Raw genomic sequence first — 24,993 nt, 5'->3', positions numbered from 1 at the left:
TGTGTCCATCCTGGATGAAACCTTGTAAGATACATGTGGGGAGGCCTGTTGTTGTCCCACACAATCCTGCCTAGCTTAGGGAGAATGAAAAGGAAACAGTGTGTATTTTAGACCTTGGCCACAAAAATTGATTGACAGTTGTATGTTTGGCTAATACAGTATTTGAAGGGGATGACAAAAATATCATCAGCCTTCTAACTGGAGCTTTTTGAAGTTTGAAAATATTGTCATCAGCCTACCAAAGTTTTAGGTATGTTCATTTTGCATAAAAGAAACTTAACATAATATTTAAAAATTACATATAGAAATCTTGTTCATATTTTTAGTTAGTTGTTTTCCGGGGAGGGGCACTAACCCTCCGCCAACCCACTTGCTGTCTCGTAGGGAACACGTGTCAGTTGGTTATAAGGTTACCACCCAACATCTTAAATGATTTCCTGGTTTACAGGAAATCATTTGGCTTGCCACTCGATGTAGAGCTGCCCTAAAAATAGAGTACTACCACACTAAGTGGGTGGATGATGGGCACCCCATGTTAGGAGAAACACATTGAGGTGGTTTAGCCATGTGGAGAGAATGGAGAGTGAGAGACTGATGAGGAGAGTGTATGTGAGTGAGGTGGAGGGGGAGAGAGGGAGGAGAAGGCCAAGGATGAGATGGAGGGATAGAGTGGAGAGGTATATGAGATAGGGGTGTGTGAATTGGGAGCAGGGCAGTGAAATGGCGGGGGACAGGGTGACGTGGAATTGATTTGTTTGTGGCCATCCCATATAAGAGATTAAGGCATCTGGAAATAGATAGATAGATAGACATACAGAAATACTTCATTTTGTTTCTTCTTTATTTTCTTTAACTTTTTTTTTTTTTTTAACCTGTTAGCATCATTATATATGGTTAACATTTAGTTCCATTCTATTTTACACTGTGGTTTGACAAACCTAACCTATATTTAAGTAGGAGACCACCTGTATGTTGTATTCTTGCAGGATGATGAGACTACCGAACGAGAGGAATGTGCGGAGCCTGTATGTGGTCACCCTAGACGGTGTTAAAAATAAACTCCATAAGCCTGAGGAATTGGACCAATACCATACACAGCCAGAGGTTATGGTGGAGGTGGAGACTGTGCTAGATGGTGAGGAACCAGACCTAAGGATGGGTATTGCCGTTGAGATCATCAATGACACAAACATGAAGTGGACCCGCATGGACAACCACCGATACACGTTAAACTGGTTTGTAGACCTAGCTGGCTTAGAGGAGAGAATACACTAATAGAGTATCTCTATGATTCATCATCACTGTTGTCATCTTCATCATCCCCGATGTCAGAATAAAGGCCTATCTTAACTCTCATGTCTGTGACCAGTGTTATTACTGGTAGCCTGTTCCATCCTTGGCCTGCAAGTTTATGGATTTCATCCCTGTATGTGGCTCTTTGCCTACCTGTATCTCATTCTGTGTTTGTACTTTTGTTATCCTAGCTGTACACCTACCATCAGCCCTAAAATGGAGTGACTAGGATCCATGAAAGGAACTCAACCCTTCAGCCCAATGACATAAATATTTTTCTTACTGTTTCCTGAAATTTATTAAATTTAAGGCAGGCTTCCTGAAGTGTAGGGGTTAGATAGTCTTAATAAAGCCCATCTGTCTGAGAGTCCAGCCCTATGTTTAGTAAAACCATCAATATCCAGACCTCTTTTCTCACTGTGTGGGGTGAGGTAGGATTCAGAGAACAAGAAAAAACATGATAGAAGGAGAAACTAACCACATTTCTGCCCAGTTGAATTGGTCACACACACATTCATTCATTACTTGGTAGTAGCATGAGTAAAGTGGACATCACCCAGATTCATGGTATCAATAACTACAGTATTACTACACCTAAACCCCCAACCTTGGGTACCTTCTTATATGTATACAGTAAACTTTCAATTACCCATTGTAATTCAGCCAAACCCTATGATGAATAATGTGAAACCCCGGATGTTGTGATTCTGTCTTTCCTGACCCTCTGTCCTAAAAACTTTACCATGAGTAAAAGATAGAAGCTAAGCACATATAAAAGCAATACAGTAGTGATACATGACTAATTCATTGCTGTATATAGTGTACTATTGTATATGTACTCACCGGTTGTTGGCATTGATGGAGTGTAGAGTTGTACACCTTGTAATACAATGCTGTACTTTACTAGACAGTACACATAATCCCATGTGGTATAGTGGTGGATGCCTCCCCAAAAGATTACTCCAGCAGCACCACCTCAGGCTTGATCTTAGCCCAGGGTACTGGAGTAGGTAGTGGAGATGGAGTGGGAGAGGGAGCCAGATGGAGCTCCAATGAACCCTCTGACTGAGGGGAGACCTCAGGTGAAGATACTGCAGTCATTTTGGCTGATGATGGTGCCATGGCTGAGGTGAAGAAGTATCTGTGGTGGTGCCTGGCTGGAGTGAATGACACCAATGTGAAGAAGTAGAGGGCTTGGGTGACAGAGACCAGTATGAGGAGGTCGACGGCTGGGACAACAGAGGACGATGCGAGGAGGTTGATGGCTGTGGTGACGGAGTGGGGTGTCACGGAATGGAAAAAGGATGTGATGGAGGACTGCCCGGAGATCTTTTTTGACAGCAGCTTTATCATATTCTCATGGCCCTGTTGCAGGTAAGTGTCCATGGCATTGGCAAAGAGAGGCTGCCGATTAGGATGCACGCAGTAGTTGAGAAGGACGTCCACTGCATCACATACATGCCGGAACCTAAGGATTTCTGCAACTTCGTTGTCATCCTCTTCCTCCTCCACTTCATGCTCGTTGCCTCTTGCAGTCACGGACTCCACCATTTCCTTGTTGGACAGAGTTTGGTACCTGGGGTCTCCCTGGTCCACTTCCAGCCAATTATGGATCGTGTTCTCATTTACCTTATTTACCGGTGTATAAGGCTGACCTGGGTATAAGACTACCCTCAGTATTTCCATACCAGATGTGGGTTTAGAGGTGTACTTTGTGCATATGTTGAGCCCCAACTCTTTAAACACTGGGAACTTGCTGTCCCAGTAACCCCAGTCCTTTATCACTCTTCCCACTGACCAATGAAGTGATACTATTAACACCATGCTAAGCAACAGAGCTTTTGGTTAGGTTTTACCTTAAACCAGCTTCTTCTGTGGGTTTTACAGGCTATCTAGGCTGCATGTGCCACGTCTGATATCTAAATGGGTTATACAGTTAATATTCCAGTATTAACTCATACTGTACATTATTAAAAAATTAAAACCATGTTACCATGAATTTTATACAATAGGTTAAAAGGAAGTCACATTTTATTAGAGTTATCACATCAACTGTCAGTGATTAAAAACCTTCAGAATCAGTATCATCCACATCTGACATCATCAGTTCATCAACTTCATGCTGGGTTAAAGTTTGCAGTTCTTCATCTTAAGGATCCAACTCTGAATTCAAAGGTGTAACTTCAGCTCCGGCATCCCCTTCCTCATCCACCCACAAAGTGTCATCTTCCATGCCAGCCATTGAATTGAATATTCCACATTTCTTGAAAGAGTTGATGACTGTTTTCACAGAAATGTCGTTGATGCTTTGATAACAAAATCACACAGCACATCCAGACCAGGAGTACACATACTGTATTTCCATCTTCTGTACATGACTTTTTACTGCTGATCATCCACTCGTTCCATTGCTCATGGATGCAGTCTTTGAATGATTTATTCAGGCAGACATCAAGTGGTCGTAGGACTGGAGTTAATCCACAGGAATAACAGCAATGTCAATGTTGTTTCAATTATTGGATGATTTGGTATATTCTACCAATTAACTTAATCCCTTGGCTGTGACGTACCTTTTAAAAGGTCTTATTGACAGGCTGTGGTGTTCCTTTTAAAATCCACGAATCGATTCAAAAGTTGTGCCCTGTATTTTGGTGCAAGTACTTTGTGTATTCATCCGCCCACTCATAGGGTTGCCAGTTCATCCTTTTAGCATCCTCCACACCGCATCACGCATTACATAACCACGTGAGCCCAGTTTGCTTCAGGAAGTCATGCTGGCTACTGGTGGTCCATTGCATTCACCCCAGCTCTCAACTTTGCTTGGTGTTACCGAGAAAAGAGGTGCTAAAGGTTGTATTCCACAGAAAAGGAAGTATGCACCAACTAGTTACAGCGATTCAAGCGATTCTAGTGTGGAATATACTGTAAAACCTCTGAAAAAATGAGCCAGGACACCACTCTCCAAGTGATGCCAACCCACCAGTGTTACATCACCATGACTTTCATACACTCATCAACTTCTGGCCCCTCTAGAAAAGCAACTGAACAAAGGTAAATAAGTGATAGAGAGTAAGTTTAACCCGCGGCGTCCCGTCAACGTTCTTCCACGTCCTCACGTTTTGTCACTGCCAATCCCGTCGACGTACTTTAATGTCCTGCAATTGCAAGGTTCATAATTTCCACAATTTTCAAAATTCGCGCGAGATTTTTGATTCGTCCACCTACCCAAGCCTCCCCTACCTGCCGCCAGGCGGGCAACGTCCCAGACCCCGCGTGACCCGTGCTCGCACTTGTCTCGGTCACTCACCTGTTAGCAGTGACCCAGGTCAGACATGGCGCGTAAAGGTCTCTCAGACGACGAAATACAATCCGCCCTGGATGCCTTCACTGGAGATAGTGATTCTCCACTTGATGATGATGTGGTGGATCGAGATTATGTGCAGCCTGAGGAGGAAATAACAAGCAGTGATGAGGAGGTCCCTTCACCCCGGAAAAAGCGGTATGTCATGTATCGTAAGGCAAGGGAAGGCCAGCCTGCACCCAAAACACCTGCATGGACCTCTCTCCATCCCCTACCGTATTACCTACTGCCTATGATCTCCAGTCTTTCAAACACAGCATGTCTATGTATCTCAAAATGAACGGATCTTGAATTTGGCTTTCTATTATCTTGTTTTTGTTTCTTCTTGGAGGGAACTATTTGTGGGCTTCTTGCCTTTGGTTCCTTCTTCCTTGCATAAAAAAAAAAAGTTATGCAATTGCAACGTCGAAATTGTTTTTCAACATCTGTTGTGCTGTGTTTGCACAAAGGGTGGTTTCTTAATAAGTAAAGCTGTAAGAAAATGAGATTTTCACCTTTGTATTAGGTAGACAAATTTTGAGGCATATAAGATCTTGGACAAGTTGCCAGACGATGCCAGAATGATTAACACTAACAGTGTTTACTTATTTTGCTCACCTTTTGTAAGTTTGGTGGAGTTTTGTTTTAATTTAAACACTCTCGTTCTTCTTGATATCCATAATTGTGGTAAAGTGGTTTCCATTGGGGTATTATTCAGGCTTACCTCCCTATGTGGATGTGGGCCAAATACTGTACATGAAACTTGCCCAGCAAGGCCGACAACACTCACTTGCAGACCAGCATGCTCTCTTCACCTTAATATCTTGTTGGATCACAAGGGAGTTGGAAAAGTTGCATAGAAGGCCCTTCAGTGTTACTGCACCCAAATGCAGCACAGTCAGACTATTAATAAGGATAAAAAAGCACCAGTAAACAAACACAGCACCCTCTCCCTCATTTTGTTGCTACCAACAGTTTGATTTGGCAGCATTACAAATCAGCGATTATCTTGGTGTTTACACATGTAGAGATGAGGATTAAAATGGAAATCTTCAGTAGCTCCAGTTGACAGAGTCTAATACTATTAAAGTATTATTTTATCCATCAACCAGTCATATATCACAGCAGTTGACGAGATGTATTTTTAGATGAATCTGCAGTCAGCTGGCACCCGGGCTGTGAGACCATAGTCTGTCTCAAGCCTCGGAATCCCTCCCCTCTCCCCTGTCTATTCCAACATTGTCGTCGGTCAGTCATGTAAGGATGTTACAATAAATACAGTAATCCCTTCACTAACCAATGAAATAGAGCCAAAGGCATGTCCAGAAATTGGGTTTGTCCAGGAATTGGGGAAAATGCCTCCTGGACAGGTCCTTATGGACCCTAACCCAGCCCAACTCAGAAAACCACCTACATACCTCCCTACCGGATATGCAGAACACCTATTTAAGAACCTATTCACACAAGTAAGGGACAGAAAGCATGAAATAAATAAAAAGAACCAGAGAATGAGGAATTAAAAGTCTACCTATCTATCTATTGCCAGACGCTGCAATTCCGTACGGGGTGGCCACAAACAAGTCACCTCCACTTTGCCCTGTCCCCTGCCATTTCACTGCCCTGCTTCCAGCTCACACCCCCCTCTCTCATATACCTCTCCACTCCATCCCTCCATCTCATCCTTGGCCTCCCCCTCCCTCTTTCCCCCTCCACCTCACTCATACACATGTCCTCGTCAGGCTGTCACTCTCCCTCCTCTTCACATGGCCAAATCATCTCATTTAGTTTCTCCTTACGCTTACTGTCACATCCACATCCACACCACAACACTCCTCCACATCCTCATTTGTCAGTCTGTCTCTTCATGTGAGTCCACATGCTCCTCTCAAATAACTCATTTCCACTGCTCTCACTCTTGACTTCTGTCCCTCCAACAAGGTCCAAGCCTCATGTCCATACATTAGAGTTGGTATCACAATACTGTCATATAGTAACTTTTTCACTTCCATGCTCACTTCCCTGTTTCTTATCACTGTTTTCAAGGAACCAGCAACCTTTCTTCCTTGTTGTACCCTTTCAAGCACTTCACCCTCCAAACTTCCATCCTTACTCATGGCACTACCCAAGTACTTAAATGTAGTCACATTTTCCATTTCCACCTCATCCAAGCTCACTGTACATTCAGTGTACATTCAATGACTTCATTTCTCTCAAAGGAATTAGAAGTGAGTATGGAAAATATTTAGCAGTGTACAGGGTACTTACAGCATGTCTGTGGCCGTTACGAAGATTAACCCACCTCATTTAAGGCTCTGGCAGTGGTGAAAATGCTCATGAAGCACATACAGTAATCCAATGTTATGCTGCACTTAATCCTTTGCACTGTGAATTATAACTGTTTAACACTGCACATTTTGTATTTACTTGCACCATGCCAGTTGCAATATGCCAGTTTGCACTCTGCACTTAATCCTTTGCACCCTGAACTCTATTTTCTTAACACAGCACAACACTGTAAATTCCCATTTAGTCTGGTGGCAAGGTATTGCAGTTTATTCACTGTTTATTCACAAAAACGGGCACGTGCAGCAGCCATTGCGACGAGAGTCTGGTCATGACGGTAGTTAGGCAGAAACTGGGGAGGGGAGGAAGCAGGGAGGCACTCTACTACACGCGAAAACACAGCTGTTCAGCGCCGCGGTCCAAGTTCAAAGTACGGTTGAAAGAAATGTTGGATTTTTTTTTTTTTTTTTTTTTTTTTTTTTTTTTTAAGGCCCAGGCCCAAAATGTCTGGGAACTGGGGTGTCCAGGATTTGGGCATTAGACAATTACAGGGATTACTGTATTGCCATTAAATGCTTTATTAATGTCTTTTCCAGGTTGTTAGTGTTCGCAGGTTACCAGTTTAATGTAGATTTGAGGGTAAAGGGGGCAACTTTTCCAGAATTACAGACTCATAAGTAATTTTTACAATAAGATTAGTTATTTCTAAATTGAGAAATTCTCAAATTGCTGCATGTGCCCAGTCTCATAAGACCGAGATTCCGGAGATTTCACTGCTATCACAAATTTAAGGATATGAATGATAAAAATGGTTCAAAACACGGAACATTACGAGCTTGACTCATTCCTGTAAAGATACAGTTAGGTACAAACAGTTAGTTAAGAAGGCACACACACACACACACACACACACACACACACACACACACACACACACACACACACACACACACACACACACACACGAGGAGGAGTGATGATAGCAGTAAAGAACAACATAAATGTTAATATTGTGGAAATGGAAGAGGGTAGGGCTGAAGTGATACATATGAAATTAGAAACTGGAGAGAATGGCAAGAGAGATATGGAGTAGTATATGTTCTTCCTAAGACAAGAGCATGGAATGATGTTGAGTACCAGGTGTTGTCAGACAAGGTTAGTTATCTACAGGAAGTGATTGAGAAACAGCAGTATAATTCAAATGGGTGATTTTAATTGTAAAGAAGTGAACTGGGAGGAATGGGGCTCAGGAGACAGTGAAGATTCATGAGGCACGATACTGTTAAATATAGCAATGGGGCTCCTATGCTTCTCATGGGGCAACATAGAATTGGACGATGGATGGTTGGATGGAATAATGTAATGACACAGTGGGTCAAAGAAGAGACACGATTCCGAGGGGATGACACACCAGCAAGACTAGATGTACTACTACAGTAACTAGAGAACCTGACATAATTGAATCTTAGAAATATGTGTGTCCTATAGGAAAAAGTGATCATGTGGTCATTGAGTTTCAGATGATAAAAGAGAAAGTGGTGCCAAGAGTTGAGCTTTATAGGCAGGTAAGGTACAACTTTGGGAAAGCAACCTTTAAAGGATTGAGAAAATTTTTCAGTAATGTGGATTGGAAAAAATTCAGAGAAACAAGAGAGTTACAGAGGAAATGGGATATCTCTCTAGACCTCTTTAATTCGGGAGTGGAAAAGTATGTTCCAATAGTAAGCGGGAAAGAAAACAGGAAAAAGGATTGGTTTAACAGAAGGTGTATGATAACCAGAAAAGGAGAGGGACATGGCATAGAACAACTGGAGAAAGAGAGGTAATAACAGAACAAAGGAAGAATATAAAAGAACTAGAAATGAATATACAAGAATATTTATAGAGGAAGAATGGAACTTTGAAAAAGATATAATTGACAAATGTAAGGAAGAACCCAAATTGTTTTACAGATTTGTCGGTGGCAAATTGAAACAAAAGGAAGGAATCACCCAACTGAAAGTAGAAGGAGAGGTCTATAAAGATGCAGCAGTGCAAGCTGAAATAATGAACAAATGTTTCCAATCGGTTTTCACTAAAGAAAGGAATTTTGTGGAGGGGGAGGGAGTGACTAAAAATGTAGTGATAAAAGATATAAAAGTGGCTCTGCGACTAAAAATGTAGTGATAAAAGATATAAAAGTGGCTCTGCAGGAAGTGTATAAATTACTGTAAACTCAAGATGTAAGGAAAGCCCCAGGACTGGATGGAATCTCTAATTGGGTACTTATGGAATGCAGAGAACAACCGGTGGATAAGATTCACGGTTTAATTGTGTGTTCTCTGGACTAGTGGAAAGTGCCTCGGGAATGGAAGAGGGCCAATGTGGTACCAATTTCTAAGGGAGGAAACAAGGAAGAACCCCTGAATTATAGACCAGTGTCCCTGACCAGCATGGTTACAGAATTGTGAGAGAGAATCTTGAAAGACAGATGGATAAAATATTTGGAGGAGGTGAATATTTTGGCTGAAAGTCAGTTTGGATTCAGAAGTGGAAGGTCGTGTGTTTCCAACTTGTTGAGCTTTTACTCAAGAGTGATTGATGTGCTACAGGAGAGAGATGGTTGGGTGGATTGTGTGTGTTTAGCTTTGGAGAAAGCCTCCGACAAGGTACCCATAAGCGACTAATGTGGAAATTGGAGCACATAGGAGGACTGAAGAGAAACGTCCTGGAGTGGATGTGTGACTTCTTGAGAGACAGACAAATGAGGACAGCAATAAAGGACAGGATGTCTGGGTGGAAGGAAGTAACAAGTAGAGTCCCACAGCGCTTGGTGTTAGCGCCAGTAATGTTCCTGATTTACGTAAACGATATGGTAGATGAACAGTTATGCTTCTTTTTTTTTTTTGACTCTGGGCATAGGCTTCACAACCTGCTTTCAAGGCCCAGTAGTCCTCCTACATACCATACACCTCTACATGTCACCACTTTGACACTAACACCCACCGTCCATACTGAGTACATGTTAGGGCTGTCTCATACAGGACTGGTGTATTGGTATACCCCCTGGGGGTGGGGGGGCTTTTCAAGAATACTCCCCCAGTATCCCTGCTTGTCGTAAAAGGCGACTAAAAGGGTTGGCGGAGGGTTAGTGCCCCTCCCCGGAAAACAACTAACTAAAAAAACAAACAAGAAGCCTCGGACAAGGACTGACCTAACGATGACGACCCAGGACCGGACAAAGGACTTGGTAATGGGTACATGGAATGTAAGAGGAGCGAATGATGAGGTGAAAGAGAGAGAGATTGTCCAGGTGGTTGAGGGTGCGAAAGTGAATGTATGTGGAATAACTGAAACAAAATGGAGAGGAGAAAGTGTGAGAGAATGGGAATATGGATGGGGTATATGTGTAGGAGTAGGTGAGAATGAGAGGGCAAAGGAAGGAGTATGTATAGTTGTGAGTAAAAGATGGAAGAAGAGCATAAGACAGTATGGATCAGTTGGGTCAAGGATTGTGTGGGTAAAGTTGAAAGTTGGAATACAAATGTGGGCGATTGTGTGTGTGTATGCGCCAACGCAAGATCATGCTAGAAGAGTGAGAGAAGAGTTCTGGACAAATGTAGAAGTGTGCATGGAAAAATTTGGAAGGAATGAGAGAGTGTTTTTGATCAGTGATATGAATGGTAAAGTTGGGAATGTGAAGGTGGATGGAATAGTTGGTGAGTGGGGTGTGCCTGCTGAGATAGATGAGAATGGGAGTGCGTTAGTGGACATTTGTGCTGGGAGGGGGTTGGTGATAGCCAATACCCTCTTCAGGCATAAAATGATCCACAGGTATACATGGCGAGTGATGAGAAGGGTGGGTGGTGAACTGAATGAAAGGAAGGCAATGATTGATTATGTGTGTGTAGATGAAAGGATGCGAAAATGTGTAATGGATGCAAGAGCTTATAGAGGTTGGGGGAGTGGACTTTCTGACCACTACTTGGTGGTGGCCAGAATTAGGATTCAAGTAAGATGGAGGAATAGAAGAGGGGAAAGACGAGAGGAAGGAGTAGTTGCAAGGAGAGTGGAAAGGTTACAAGAGGATGAGAAAAAGGCAGAGTATAAGAGAGAAGTGGAGGAACGATTGGGCAAATATGAATTGGAGCAGATGGGATACGTAGAAGGTGTGTATAGGATATTTACAGAAGAAATATGTGCAGCATGTGATGTACTGTGTGGAAGGAAGAGAAGATGGAGGGGGGTACAAGGAACAGCGTGGTGGACTGAAGAGGTGAGACAGGCTGTGGCACAAAAGAAGAAAGCATACAATGAATGGATGAGAAATAGGGGCGTGGAAGAAGTTGAGAAGCGGAAGAGAGAGTTATATGTAGAAAGAAAGAGAGAAGTGAAAAGATTAGTAAGAGAGAGTAAGAAGAGAGTGGATGAGGAATTTGGAAGGAATTTGAGTGTAAAATGGAGAGACTGTAAGAAAACTTTCTGGAAAGAGGTGAAAAGAGTAAGACAGGGTGGAAGTGAAGTTAGCAGGGGAGTGAAAGATAAAAAAGATAGATTACTAGTGGAGAAGGGAGAAAAAGTGAGCAGATGGAGAGGACACTTTAAGGAATTGTTGAACATAGAGGATGGAAGTAATGCGAGTATAAGTGGCTGGGGAATGGCTGGGAGAAGGAGGGAGGTGAGAAGACAGGAAGAAATCAGTAGGATAGAAGTTGTCGAAGCAATGAAGAAAGTTAAATTGGGGAAAGCCCCAGGAATTGATGGAGTGTGTGGTGAAATGCTGAAGCATGGGGGAGAGATAGTAGTAGAATGGATGTGGAAGATGTGCAGATTGGCCTGGGAGGAAGTTAGAGTCCCAGAGGATTGGAAGTCAGATATAATTATTCCCTTGTACAAAGGAAAAGGGGAAAAAGAAGTGTGTGGTAATCATAGGGGCATTTGTCTTCTTAGTATAATAGGAAAAGTGTATGGTAGGATACTTATTGACAGTTAGAGAAAGAACAGAGAAATTAGTTGGAGAAGAACAGGGAGGCTTTAGGAAGGGAAGAGGTTGTGTAGATCAGATATTCATTCTTAGATGTTTAGTATAAAAGTTTCTAGAGAAGGGAAAGAAGTTGTATGCGGCTTTCATGGATTTGGAGAAAGCATATGACAGGGTGGATAGACAAGGATTGTGGAAAGTGTTAAGAATATATGGAGTAGATGGGAAGTTGTTGAATGCTGTGAAGAGTATGTACGATAGTGCGAAGGCTGCAGTGCGTGTGGATGGTGAACTAAGTGAATTTTTCTCTTTGAAAGTTGGGTTGAAACAGGAATGTGTCATGTCTCCATGGTTGTTCAATCTGTACATGGATGGGGTAATAAAAGAGGTACAAGGTAGGGTAGTGGATGTTGGAGTGGCCCTGTTGAGAGAGGATAGTGTTTGGAAACTCCCTGTACTGTTGTTTGCAGATGATACTGTGTTGTTGAGTGAAGACGAAGGGGAGCTGCAAGGCTTGGTGGATGAGTTTGGGAGAGTATGTAAGAAACGGAATCTAAAGGTGAATGTAGGGAAGAGTAAAGTGATGGTCTTTGAGAGAGGTGAAGTCAGTGAATGTACAGCGAGGTTGGATGGTGAGGAATTGGAAAATGTGAGTACGTTTAAGTACTTGGGAAGTGTGATGAGTAAGGATGGAGGTTTGGAGGGTGAAGTGCTTGAAAGGGTACAGCAGGGAAGAAAGGTTGCTGGTTCCTTGAAAGCAGTGATAAGAAACAGGGAAGTGAGCATGGAAGTGAAAAAGTTACTACATGACAGTATTGTGATACTAACTCTAACGTATGGAAGTGAAGCTTGGACGTTGTTGGAAGGACACAAGTCAAGAGTGAGAGCAGTGGAAATGAGTTATTTAAGAGGAGCCTGTGGAGTCACATGGAGAGACAGGCTGACGAATGATGATATAAAGGAGCGTTGTGGTGTGGATGTGGATGTGATAGGAAGCGTTATGAGGAGCACACTGAGGTGGTTTGGCCATGTGGAGAGGATAGAGGGTAAAAGACTGACGAAGAGAGTGTATGTGAGTGAGGTGGAGGGGGGGAAGAGGGAGGGGGGGGCCGAGGATGAGATGGAGGGATGGGATGGAGAGGTATATGAGAGAGGGGGGTGTGAGTTGGGAGCAGGGCAGTGAAATGGTGGGGGACAGGGCGACTTGGAGGCGATTTGTTTGTGGCCACCCCAAATGGGATTGAGGCTTCTGGCAATAGATAGATAGATAGATAGATAGATGTTTATCCTGTCTCCTGTGGTTTTGTTTTAAGTTTAAAATATTTTAAGTTAATATAGACTGCCAAAAATGTAAAGATTTATTGGGAAGAATATACATGAATGTTTTGTAGTATTTTCAGTAACAGCTGTTTTTGCTACAGTAACCAACATCCAACATGGCCGAAAATGTAAACACTGAGGGACTCGGATTTCCAGGATTTGATAGAAATACTAATATCATAGATCTGGTTAAAATATTGATTATGAGGATTAGTGAACTTGAAAAGAAAGTGGAGAATTTAGTGTTAACCCCTAAAGCGTGGGCAATGGACAGCCGACCTCCCCCCAGGTGGTGGGGTTGTATCGTGGTCTGAGTACCTGTAGGAAAATATTAGCCAAAAATCAGAGATTAACCCTAGAACATTATACTTGATATGGCAGATAGTACATACATTCAGCTTTCTCCAGAGACAGGTGTTGAGCCTTCGTGGACTACCCAAGGACTTGTGGAGACTTGCAAAGTTGGGTAACCAAATCTTCACTTTCACACCTCCAGCAACCCGGTTTCCCCTCTACCACAGCCTCATTCTGTCACAGTAAACTTTATACTACAACGTACAGGTAGTTTGGAATCCGTATTTGTACAATAAGTACTGAAAATAAGGCTAAAATCAATGAAGTGTACGGCCGACATGCAGCGCGGCGGCAGTCTTCCCGTCACTCAACAAATATTTCCATTTTCACAGCTAAATCACGTATACTACATTATTTTCAATCATATTACTTCCCAAAAGATCACCGCGGCGCGCTTTTTATTCTGCCTTACGCCTGTCACTTTATTTTCGTTCCTGTCGGCCGCTCGCACTGACTCGGAAGAGCTAGAACTCGCCATAATGTCACTTTGAAAGCCTGCGGTAAACTGACGCTAAACAGGGGCAAACCGTGCGAAAAAAAGCTAGTGTGACAACTGGGGAAACTAGCGTTTCCACTTAGCATAAACTGCTTGTGACAGGAGAGCACAGATTTACAGTTCTGAGCAGTCAGAGCGCTGCCATGTATCACAGCCAGGTTGGTCGGGCCGTGGTGGTGGTGGTGGTGGGGGAAAAACGCGATACTTGGCAACAACGGAGGTCAGTAATACATAGGTAAAGTATGCTAATTGTAGCTAAAGGGTGGTGATACTGATAGACAATACCAGCTGGAACATCCTTGCCTGCGTTTATTCAAAATTAACTCGAATCGCAAACACGACGATCCGCCATTATGTCCTTTTTGGCGAGCGTCGCAAACGTGACGACCCGCGCTTTAGGAGTTAAAGGACGTGTCTGAGAATATGGAAATTACAGAGTCTGATCCAGTCCAATGAGATGGTGAATGAAGAAATCAGAAATTTGAAGCGTGAAAATGTTGAATTGAGGAGGAAACTAGAAGAGAGTTCTAATAAAACAGAGAAGGTGAGTAGTGTATTAGAAGAACATAAGGCAAAGTGGGCACACGTAGAAGAAGAACAGAATAAAGTGGTCAGCTTAAGAGAAATCATCCAGGAAGAAAGGGAAATGAACAAGAAAAAGATGGAAGAAAATGTAGTGAAAATACTGAAGAAAACAGAGAAAACAGTGAGAGAAACTGTAGAAAGGAACAGATGCGTGGTAATATTTGGAAATAGGGAGGAGGAAGAAAAGGTTAGATTCGTGAGACTCGAGAGAGACACGAACCTGGTGAGAGGTATATTAGGCAAAATTGACCCCGAAGGAGACAAGTGGGTAAAAGAAATTGAGGAAGTAAGGAGGATAGGGCCTTATAGGAAAGGGGAAACAAGACCAATGAGAGTTAAGTTGACATCAGAAAGTTTAGTAAATGATATACTCAAAATTACCTGGAAATTAAGCAAAGAGGCTGGAATGGAAAATATTATAATAAGAAAAGATTTAAATGAAGAAGAAAGAGAAGTTTTAAAATCATTGAAGGATCAAGCAAAGGAAAAAAATGATAAGAGGACAGAGGAAGAATGTAATCCTTTTTTTTGGAGAGTATTGGATATGAAAGTAAGGAAGTGGTATATAAGGAAATAGAAGTGAAGGAAACTAAGGGGGATGGCTGTGAAAGATTAGAAATTGAGGAAGTGGTACTGACGGAGAGAAGGAGAGAAGAGGGTATAAAAAACATGAAAAATAATTTAAAGGTGATACTGTATACACTAATATTGATGGTTTAATATCGGCCAGGCTTGAAATTTATGATTTCTTGAGAGAATATGAACCTGATGTCATGTGCTTTGTAGAGTCCAAATTAAGAGAGGATATTGATGTTCATTTGGGAGATGGTAAATACAATCTGTGGAGGTGAGACCGAAAAGAAAAAACGGGAGGAGGAGTGATGATAGCAGTGAAGAACAACATAAATGTAGATACTGTGGAAATGGGAGAAGGCAGGGCTGAAGTGATATATATGAAATTCGAAACTGAAGAGAAAATGAAGAGAGATATGGCGGTAGTGTATGCTCCCCCTAAGACGAGAGCATGGAATGATGACAAATACCATGAGTTGTTGTCAGATATGGCTAGCTATTTACAAAAAATAATTGAGAAAACCAATAATACAATTTTGGTGGGTGACTTTAACTGTAAAGAGGTGAACTGGGATGAATGGGACTCAGGAGGCAGCGAGGATTCGTGGGGCACTGTATTATTAAATATAATAATCGTAGGATACTTATTGACAGAGTTAGAGAAAGAACAGAGAAATTAGTTGGAGAAGAACAGGGAGGCTTTAGGAAGGGAAGAGGTTGTGTAGATCAGATATTCATTCTTAGATCTTTAGTGGAAAAGTATCTAGAGAAGGGAAAGAAGTTGTATGCGGCTTTCATGGATTTGGAGAAAGCATATGACAGGGTGGATAGACAAGGATTGTGGAAAGTGTTAAGAATATATGGAGTAGATGGGAAGTTGTTGAATGCTGTGAAGAGTATGTACGATGGTGCGAAGGCTGCAGTGCATGTGGATGGTGAACTAAGTGAATTTTTCTCTTTGAAAGTTGGGTTGAAACAGGGATGTGTCATGTCTCCATGGTTGTTCAATCTGTACATGGATGGGGTAATAAAAGAGGTACAAGGTAGGGTAGTGGATGTTGGAGTGGCCCTGGTGAGAGAGGATAGTGTTTGGAAACTCCCTGTCCTGTTGTTTGCAGATGATACTGTGTTGTTGAGTGAAGACGAAGGGGAGCTGCAAGGCTTGGTGGATGAGTTTGGGAGAGTGTGTAAGAAACGGAATCTAAAGGTGAATGTAGGGAAGAGTAAAGTGATGGTCTTTGAGAGAGGTGAAGTCAGTGAATGTACAGCGAGGTTGGATGGTGAGGAATTGGAAAATGTGAGTACGTTTAAGTACGTGGGTAGTGTGATGAGTAAGGATGGAGGTTTGGAGGGTGAAGTGCTTGAAAGGGTACAGGAGGGAAGAAAGGTAGCTGGTTCTTTGAAAGCAGTGATAAGAAACAGGGAAGTGAGCATGGAAGTGAAAAAGTTACTACATGACAGTATTGTGATACCAACTCTTAACGTACGGAAGTGAAGCTTGGACATTGTTGGAAGGACACAAGTCAAGAGTGAGAGCAGTGGAAATGAGTTATTTAAGAGGAGCCTGTGGAGTCACATGGAGAGACAGGCTGACGAATAAGGATATAAAGGAGTGTTGTGGTGTGGATGTGGATGTGATAGGAAGCGTTATGAGGAACACACTGAGGTGGTTTGGCCATGTGGAGAGGATGGAGGGTGAAAGACTGATGAAGAGAGTGTATGTGAATGAGGTGGAAGGGGGAAGAGGGAGGGGGAGGCCGAGGATGAGATGGAGGGATGGGGTGGAGAGGTATATGAGAGAGGGGTGTGTGAGTTGGGAGCAGGGCAGTGAAATGGCAGGGGACAGGGTGACTTGGAGGCGATTTGTTTGTGGCCACCCCAAATGGGATTGAGGCGTCTCGCAATACATAGATAGGTAGAATAATGAATAATGTGATGACGCAATGGGTTAGGGAAGAGACATGGTTCCGAGGTGAGGACACACCAGCAAGGTTAGATTTACTGTTTACCAAAGAACCCGATGTAATAGAATCATTGAAATATTTCTGTCCTGTAGGAAAAAGTGATCATGTGGTCATTGAGTTCCAGATGATAATAGGGAACATCGAGCCAAGAGACGAGCTTCATAGACATACAACTTTGGGAAAACTAATTTCACAGGACAGAAACTTTTTTGAAAATGCGGATTGGAGAAAATTCAGACAAACAAGAGAGATATAAAGGAAGTGGGATATGTTTCTAGACCTCTACAATTTGGGAGTGGAAAAATTTGTACCAAGAGTAAGAGGGAAAGAAAACAGGAAAAAGGAGTGGTTTAATAGAAGGTGTATGATAACAAAAAAAGAAAGAGATAAGGCGTGGAACAGCTGGAGAAAGAGGGGCAACACCAGAACAAAGGAAGAATATGAAAGAACTAGAAATGATTACACAAGAATATGTAGAGAAGAAGGAAGGAATTTTGAAAAAGGTATAATAGACAAAGGCAAGGATGAACCCAAACTGTTCTATAAATTTGTTAATGGCAAATTGGAACAAAGGGAAGGAATCACTAACTTGAAAGTAGAAGGAGAGGTCTATAAAGATGCAGCAATGCAAGCTGAAATAATGAACAAATGTTTCCAATCAGTTTTCACTAATGAAAAAGAGTTTGTGGAAGGGGAGGGAGTGACTAGAAATGTACCGGTGATAAAAGATATAAAAGTGGAGGTACAGGAAGTGTACAAATTATTGGAAACTCAAGATGTAAGGAAAGCCCCAGGACCTGATGGAATTTCTAATTGGGTACTGAAGGAATGCAGAGAACAACTGGCAGATAAAATTCACAGTTTAATCATGTGTTCTCTGGAAGAGGGGAAAGTGCCACAAGAATGGAAGAAGGCAAATGTGGTACCAATTTATAAGGGAGGAAATGGAAGAACCCCTGAATTATAGACCAGTGTCTCTAACCAGCATGGTCGCAAAATTGTGTGAGAGAATCCTGAAAGACGGATGGATAAAATATCTGGAAGAGATTAATATTTTGGCTGAATGTCAGTTTGGATTCAGAAGTGGAAGGTCGTGTGTTTCTAACTTGTTGAGCTTTTACTTAAGAGCGATTGACTTGGTACAGGAGAGAGATGATTGGGTGGATTGTGTGTACTTAGACTTAGAGAAGGCCTTTGACAAGGTACTGGTACTGTACCTCATAAGAGACTAATGTGGAAACTAGAATATATAGGAGGACTGAAGGGGAAACTCCTGGAATGGATGAGAGACTTTTTGAGAGACAGACAAATGAGGAGAGTAATAAAGGGTAGGATGTCTGGATGGAGGGAAGTAACAAGTGGAGTCCCCCAAGGCTCGGTGTTGGCGCCAGTAATGTTCCTGATTTATGTAAATGATATGGTAAATAGAGTGAACAGTTATGCAAGTCTGTTTGCTGATGATGTAATGATCTTGAGGAAGATAGAGGTTGAGGAGGATTGTAAAATGGTACAGGAGGATCTGGATAGGATACATGCTTGGAGCCGGAAGTGGGAAATGAAATTTAATGTAAAGAAATGTAAAATATTGGAAATGGGTAAAAGTACCAGGAGGCTATCAATGAATTATTTGTTGGGTAATGAATTAATGACTAAAATGAGAGACGGGAAAGACTTAGGAGTGGTGGTCCAAGATAGTTTGTCACCTGAAAAGCACATTAATAAGATAATTAGAGAGACTTATAAACTCCTGACTAACATAAGAGTATCATTTCACTATATCGATGAGGAGATGATAAAAAAATTGATATTGGCCATGATCCGCCCCAGGTTAGAATATGCAGCGGTAGTATGGTCCTCACACAAAAAGAAAGATATAAACAAGATTGAGAGAATACAAAGAACAGCAACCAAGATGGTCCTCAGTCTGGCAGATGTGTCATAGAGAGAGAGGCTGGAAAAGCTGGATTTGCCTTCCTTAGAGGAAAGGAGAAAGAGGGGAGACATGATTGCAGTGTTCAGGACCATGGTGGGAGTAGATAAAATTGACCGAGAAGATCTGTTTTTATCTGATAAGAGAGCAACAAGAGGACACGGAATGAAATTGAAAAAGTCAAGTTGCTTGAAGGATATCAAAAAATACAGCTTTCCTTACAGAAGTATAGATTTATGGAATAGCTTGGACAAAGAGATCATCCAGTCTAAAAATTTAAACGAGTTTAAAGCTAAATTTGACTTACTGAGAAACAGCGATGGGAACCCACTAGCATAGCATATTTCGTGTGTATCTCAGTTAGGTACATTGGGTTAATACATAAGTATTTGGAACGACTTAGACAAAAAGGTGGTGCAGGAGAAAAACATTCATGTGTGTAAAAGTAAACTAGATAAATGTGGATATGGAGACAGGACAACACGAGCATCGCTCAATTCCTGTATACTACAAATAGGTAAATATACACACACACACACACACACACACACACACACACACACACACACACACACACACACACATTTGGGAGATGGTAAATACAAACTGTGAAGAAAAGACAGAAAAGAAAAAAAGGGAGGAGGAGTGATGATAGCAGTGAAGAACAACATAAATGTAGATACTGTGGAAATGGGAGAAGGCAGGGCTGAAGTGATATACAGTAATCACTCTAATATCCGGACGCCCAATAACCGAACATCCCCACTACCCGGATCTTATCGTCCTGGGATGAAACATTCCCAAAATGGTCCGAAAATCCAAAAAAATTGGAAAAAAAATCGATTTTTTGCCGTCCGTAATTTGAACTTGCCGCGCGCGCCGCGTGAGAGCATTGTTTTGGTTCGTCATTCCTCCGACGTCCGATAGAGCGCCACTGCATCCTCCCCACTTCCCGCCTGTCTCTCACCGTGACAAGACTTACGCTGTTTGCCATGGCTGCCCACGTGCTCGCTTTTGTGGTGGTGCCGTACTTGCTGCAAGGCCTCCTGCTGCTCTCTGCCCTACTCTTAGTGTGTGTGATGATGGCCCCGCCTCCTGAGAAAAGGAAGAGAGTGGTGTTGACTCTGGAGAAGAAACGGGAGATATTGGAGAAGGTTGATGCGGGTTGGTCTTCCTCACACATTCTCCGCGAGTTCAACCTGGCCCGGTCGACTTTGTTCGATATCAAGCGTTCCTGAGACAAGCTCATGCAGTACACGGCTGACTTCTCGTCGAGAAGCAAACGCAATGTGGAGAGGAAGGTTATGTTTACCCCCAAGTATGCAGAGATTGACCGCTCCACGTTGATTTGGTATCGACAGCAACGTGCAGCTGGTGTGATGGTACGTGGAACGGAGCTGAAGGCTGCTGCTGAGAAGTTTGCAAGGCTTCACGACGCCCTTGACTTCAAGGCATCCGAGGGTTGGCTCTTCGCGTTCAAGTTACGACATGGCCTTACTAACCGTAAAGCACATGGCGAAGCATTGGACGCTAACGAGGATGGAGTGGACGAGTTTCAGCGCAAGGTGAAAGGCTTGATCGACAGGGAGGGCCTCACTCTCGGTCAAGTCTATAACGCTGATGAAACTGGCCTATTCTATCGCTCGGTGCCAACGAACACTCTGGCCGATGAGACGGAGAAGCGTGTACCTGGCCGCAAGCTTTCTAAGGAACGGATATCTGCTTTGTGTTGTGCCAATGCTAACGGCATGCACCGGCTTAAGCCTGTTATTGTTGGCCGTGCAAAGCAGCCTCGGTGCCTTCGTGGGGTGATGGATGTCCTTCCTGTCGTATGGTACCATTCTTTGAAAGCATGGTTCACAGCTGTGATTTTCAAAGACTTGTTTCACCATCACTTCGTCAAGGAGGTCATACATTACCAGACGAAGACACTGGGAATTCCTCGCGACCAGGTAAAGGCTCTCCTTCTCCTCAACAATGCACCTGCCCACCCGTGCAACAAGGACTTGGTTGCTGAAAATGGCCATATTAGGTGCATGTTTCTGCCACCTAATACGACTGCTCTCATTCAACCAATGGACCAAGGAGTGATCGTGGCAACAAAGCGCCTGTACCGTCGGAAGTTCCTGGACGAGGTGATGGTTGTTCTCGAGGACGAGGACGAGCGCAGGGAAGGACGTGACACTCGAGGCAAGCGGACTTTGGAAAACCTTCGCCGCTACAACATCAAGTCTGCGCTGTACAACTGGGCTAGTGCATGGAAGGAAGTCCCTGTGAAAACTCTTGAAAATGGTTGGTCTCGTCTGCTTCTCGGAACAGATGTGGAGTACGATTTCCTAGGGTTTGACGTGGATGACTTCCATGCATGGCTACGTACGCACGGCGACGATGTTGATGTGGACGATGTTCGTGAGTGGTTGGACGATGACGAGGGCGATCCTGGGTATCAGACATTGTCAGATATCGAGATCGCGTCTTCGGTTGCTGGTGTCAGTCCCGAACTTGAAGATTCCGACGACGAAGGCGATGATGATGCAGACTCCGCTCAGCAGGACACTACTCCAGCCATCCCCAAGCTGAGCGCACTCCGGGAACATCTAGAGTTCGTCCTAGACTACCTGGAACACCCGGACTGCGACAGGGAGATGGGGCCCTTGGGACTCGTGGAGGAAGTGCGTGCTTTCCGTCAGCGCATCATCAATCGCCAGAATCGTCGGTCCTTGCGTCAGTCAACGATTGACAGTTTTTTCAGGCCCGTGACCCCCGCTGTGCCAAGCCCTGGTTCCACTCCGTTGCCTCCCCAAGACAGGCCCTCATGCTCCGAGCCACAGCCCAGCACATCAGCTACAGTGGAGTCACCGCTCGACGTGAGTTTGCGGCTGTCTTCAGAGTCTTCTGTAGTCGGTACGCCATCACCACGACCCACCGATGCACCCCTTGGACGCCTGCCAGTGATACTCTTGGGCTCTGACAGTGAATAAACAGCAAGAACTTCTCCACTAGACCACACGGGAATTTTGAGTGTTGTGCAGTGAAAAAAACGGTGTGTTGTGTTAAGGTTTTCAAGTTGGGAGAAAAGACTAAGTAGAAAAGAAATTTAACGTAACTAACCTTCTTTGTTTTGGCTTTGGAAATTAAAAAAACTGGGGAAAAGTTAATGTGCAACACTTAAATTAAACTGGAACATTATTTGGACTAAAGTGAACACTGTGAAAAGAACGGACTTCTGTGTGTTAGTGACTAAGTTCAGTGGAAGACTTCAGGAAGAGTGTAGTGCAAGTGCTTCAGGAAATTGTTCTTACTGTCAGAGTCCGAGAGGAGGCGGTTATTCATCGAGGTGGCCAGGGACTTGCTGTAAGTAGCCAGAATGTTTCATGTTGTACTATTTTCCATACTATATTTACCAGAATGTTTCATATTGTATTTTTTCCCATACTATACTTACCAGAAAGTGTCATACTGTACTTCTTTCCATACTAAACTTACCTCATGCATGTGCAGTAGGAATGTGTTTTTCAGAGTTCGGTTAGGTTCGGTTAGGTTAGGTTCGGTTAGAGTCCATAAGTACCAGAATGTTTATTAATGTATGAACTTACTTCTAAACCCACATTTTATGTTTCCATTGCATTTATTTCAGTCATTTATGTGCCTTATTCGTGTGATTTGGGTGTTAAATAGGTGCTATGCATGTCCGGAGGGAGTTGTATAGGTGTTTCTCTGAGTTAGGGTCCGTAAGTACAAGTCCATAATCTGGGGCCCAATATCCGGACGAAACCAATATCCGAACCTACCGATGGCTCTATTGATCCGGATATTGGAGGGGTTACTATATATGAAATTAGAAACTGGAGAGAATGTTAAGCGAGATATGGCAGTAGTGTATGTTCCCCCAAAGACAAGAGCATGGAAGGATGACGAATACCATGAGATGTTGTCAGATATGGCTAGCTACTTGCAAAAAATAATTGAGAAAAGCAATAATATAATTTTGGTGGGTGACTTTAATTGTAAAGAGGTGAACTGGGAGGAATGGTACTCGGTAGGCGGCGAGGATTCGTGGGGCACTATGTTATTAAATATAATAATGAATAATGTGATGATGCAATGGGTCAAAGAAGAGACACGGTTTCGAGGTGAGGACACACCAGCAAGGTTAGATTTACTGTTCACCAAAGAACCCGATGTAATAGAATCATTGGAATATCTCTGTCCTTTGGGAAAAAGTGATCACGTGGTCATTGAGTTCCAAATGTTAATAGGAAACGTCAAGCCAAGAGATGAGCTTCATAGACAGGGAAGATACAACTTTGGGAAAGCAAATTTTACAGGATTGAGAAACTTTTTTGAAAATGCGGATTGGAGAAAATTCAGAGAAACAAGAGAGATACAGAGGAAGTGGGATATCTTTCTAGACCTCAACAATTTGGGAGTGGAAAAATTTGCACCAAGAGTAAGAGGGAAAGAAAACAGGAAAAAGAAGTGGTTTAATAGAAGGTGTATGATAGCAAAAAAAAAGAGAGATAAGGCGTGGAACAATTAGAGAAAGAGAGGTAACGACAGAACAAAGGAAGAATATATAAGAACAAGAAATGAATACACAAGAATACGTAGAGAAGAAGAAAGGAATTTTGAAAAAGGTATAATTGACAAATGCAAGGATGAACCCAAACTGTTTTATAGATTTGTTAATGGCAAACTGAAACAAAAGGAAGGAACCACCAAGCTGAAAGTAGAAGGAGAGGTCTTTAAGGATGCGGCAATGCAAGCAGAAATAATGAACAAACGTTTCCAGTCAGTTTTCACTAAAGAAAAGGAGCTTGTGGAAGGGGAGGGAGTGATTAGAAATGTTCCAGTGATGAAAGATATAAAAGTGGAGGTACAGGAAGTGTATAAATTACTGGAAACTCAAGATGTAAGGAAAGCCCCAGGACCTGATGGAATTTCTAATTGGGTACTGAAGGAATGCAGAGAACAACTGGCGGATAAAACTCACAGCTTAATTGTATGCTTACTGGAAGAGGGGAAAGTGCCAAAAGAATGGAAGAGGGCAAATGTGGTACCAATTTACAAGGGAGGAAACAGGGAAGAACCCCAGAATTATAGACCAGTGTCTCTAACCAGCATGGTCGCAAAATTGTGTGAGAGAATCCTGAAAGACAGATGGACAAAATATCTGGAAGAGATGAATATTTTGGCTGAATGTCAGTTTGGATTCAGAAGTGGAAGGTCATGTGTTTCTAACTTGTTGAGCTTTTATTCAAGAGTGATTAATGTGGTGCAGGAGAGAGATGGTTGGGTGGATTGTGTGTACTTAGACTTAGAGAAGGCCTTTGACAAGGTACCTCATAAGAGACTATTGTGGAAACTAGAATATATAGGAGGACTAAAGGGGAAACTTCTGGAATGGATGAGAGACTTTTTGAGAGACAGACAAATGAGGACAGTAATAAAGGAAAAGATGTCTGGATGGAGGGAAGTAACAAGTGGAGTCCCTCAAGGCTCAGTGTTGGCGCCAGTAATGTTCCTGATTTACGTAAATGATATGGTAGATGGAGTGAACAGTTATGCAAGTCTGTTTGCTGATGATGTAAAGATCTTGAGGAAGATAGAGGTTGAGGAGGATTGTAAAATACTGCAGGAGGATTTGGATAGGATACACAATTGGAGCCGGACGTGGGAAATGAAATTTAATGTAAAGAAATGTAAAATATTGGAAATGGGTAAAAGTACCAGGAGACCATCACTGAATTATTTTTTGGGTAATGAATTAATCACAAAAAGGAGAGAAGAGAAAGATTTGGGAGTGCAGGTCCAAGATAGTTTGTCACCAGAAAAGCACATTAACAAGATAGTTGGAGAGACTTATAAACTCTTGACTAACATAAGAGTAGCATT

General features: G+C 42.7%; 1 protein-coding gene across 1 annotated transcript in view; it reads left to right on the top strand.

Annotated features, from left to right (window-relative positions):
* The window catches only part of LOC145407057 (uncharacterized), a 110,308-nt gene that overhangs the window by 48,786 nt on the left and 36,529 nt on the right, over positions 1–24,993 (top strand). Inside the window, exon 2 of the mRNA XM_080278080.1 lies at positions 987–1,235. Within this exon, the coding sequence (XP_080134206.1) occupies positions 987–1,235 (249 nt within the window). The remainder of the gene's footprint in view (positions 1–986; positions 1,236–24,993) is intronic.

The sequence above is a fragment of the Coenobita brevimanus genome, chromosome 72, assembly GCF_032717465.1.
Source record: "Coenobita brevimanus isolate Jiangsu-jjx chromosome 72, ASM3271746v2, whole genome shotgun sequence".
Lineage (NCBI taxonomy): Eukaryota > Metazoa > Arthropoda > Malacostraca > Decapoda > Coenobitidae > Coenobita > Coenobita brevimanus.
The sequence above is the reverse complement of the archived record's forward strand: the minus strand, read 5'-3'. Positions and strand labels throughout refer to the sequence as shown.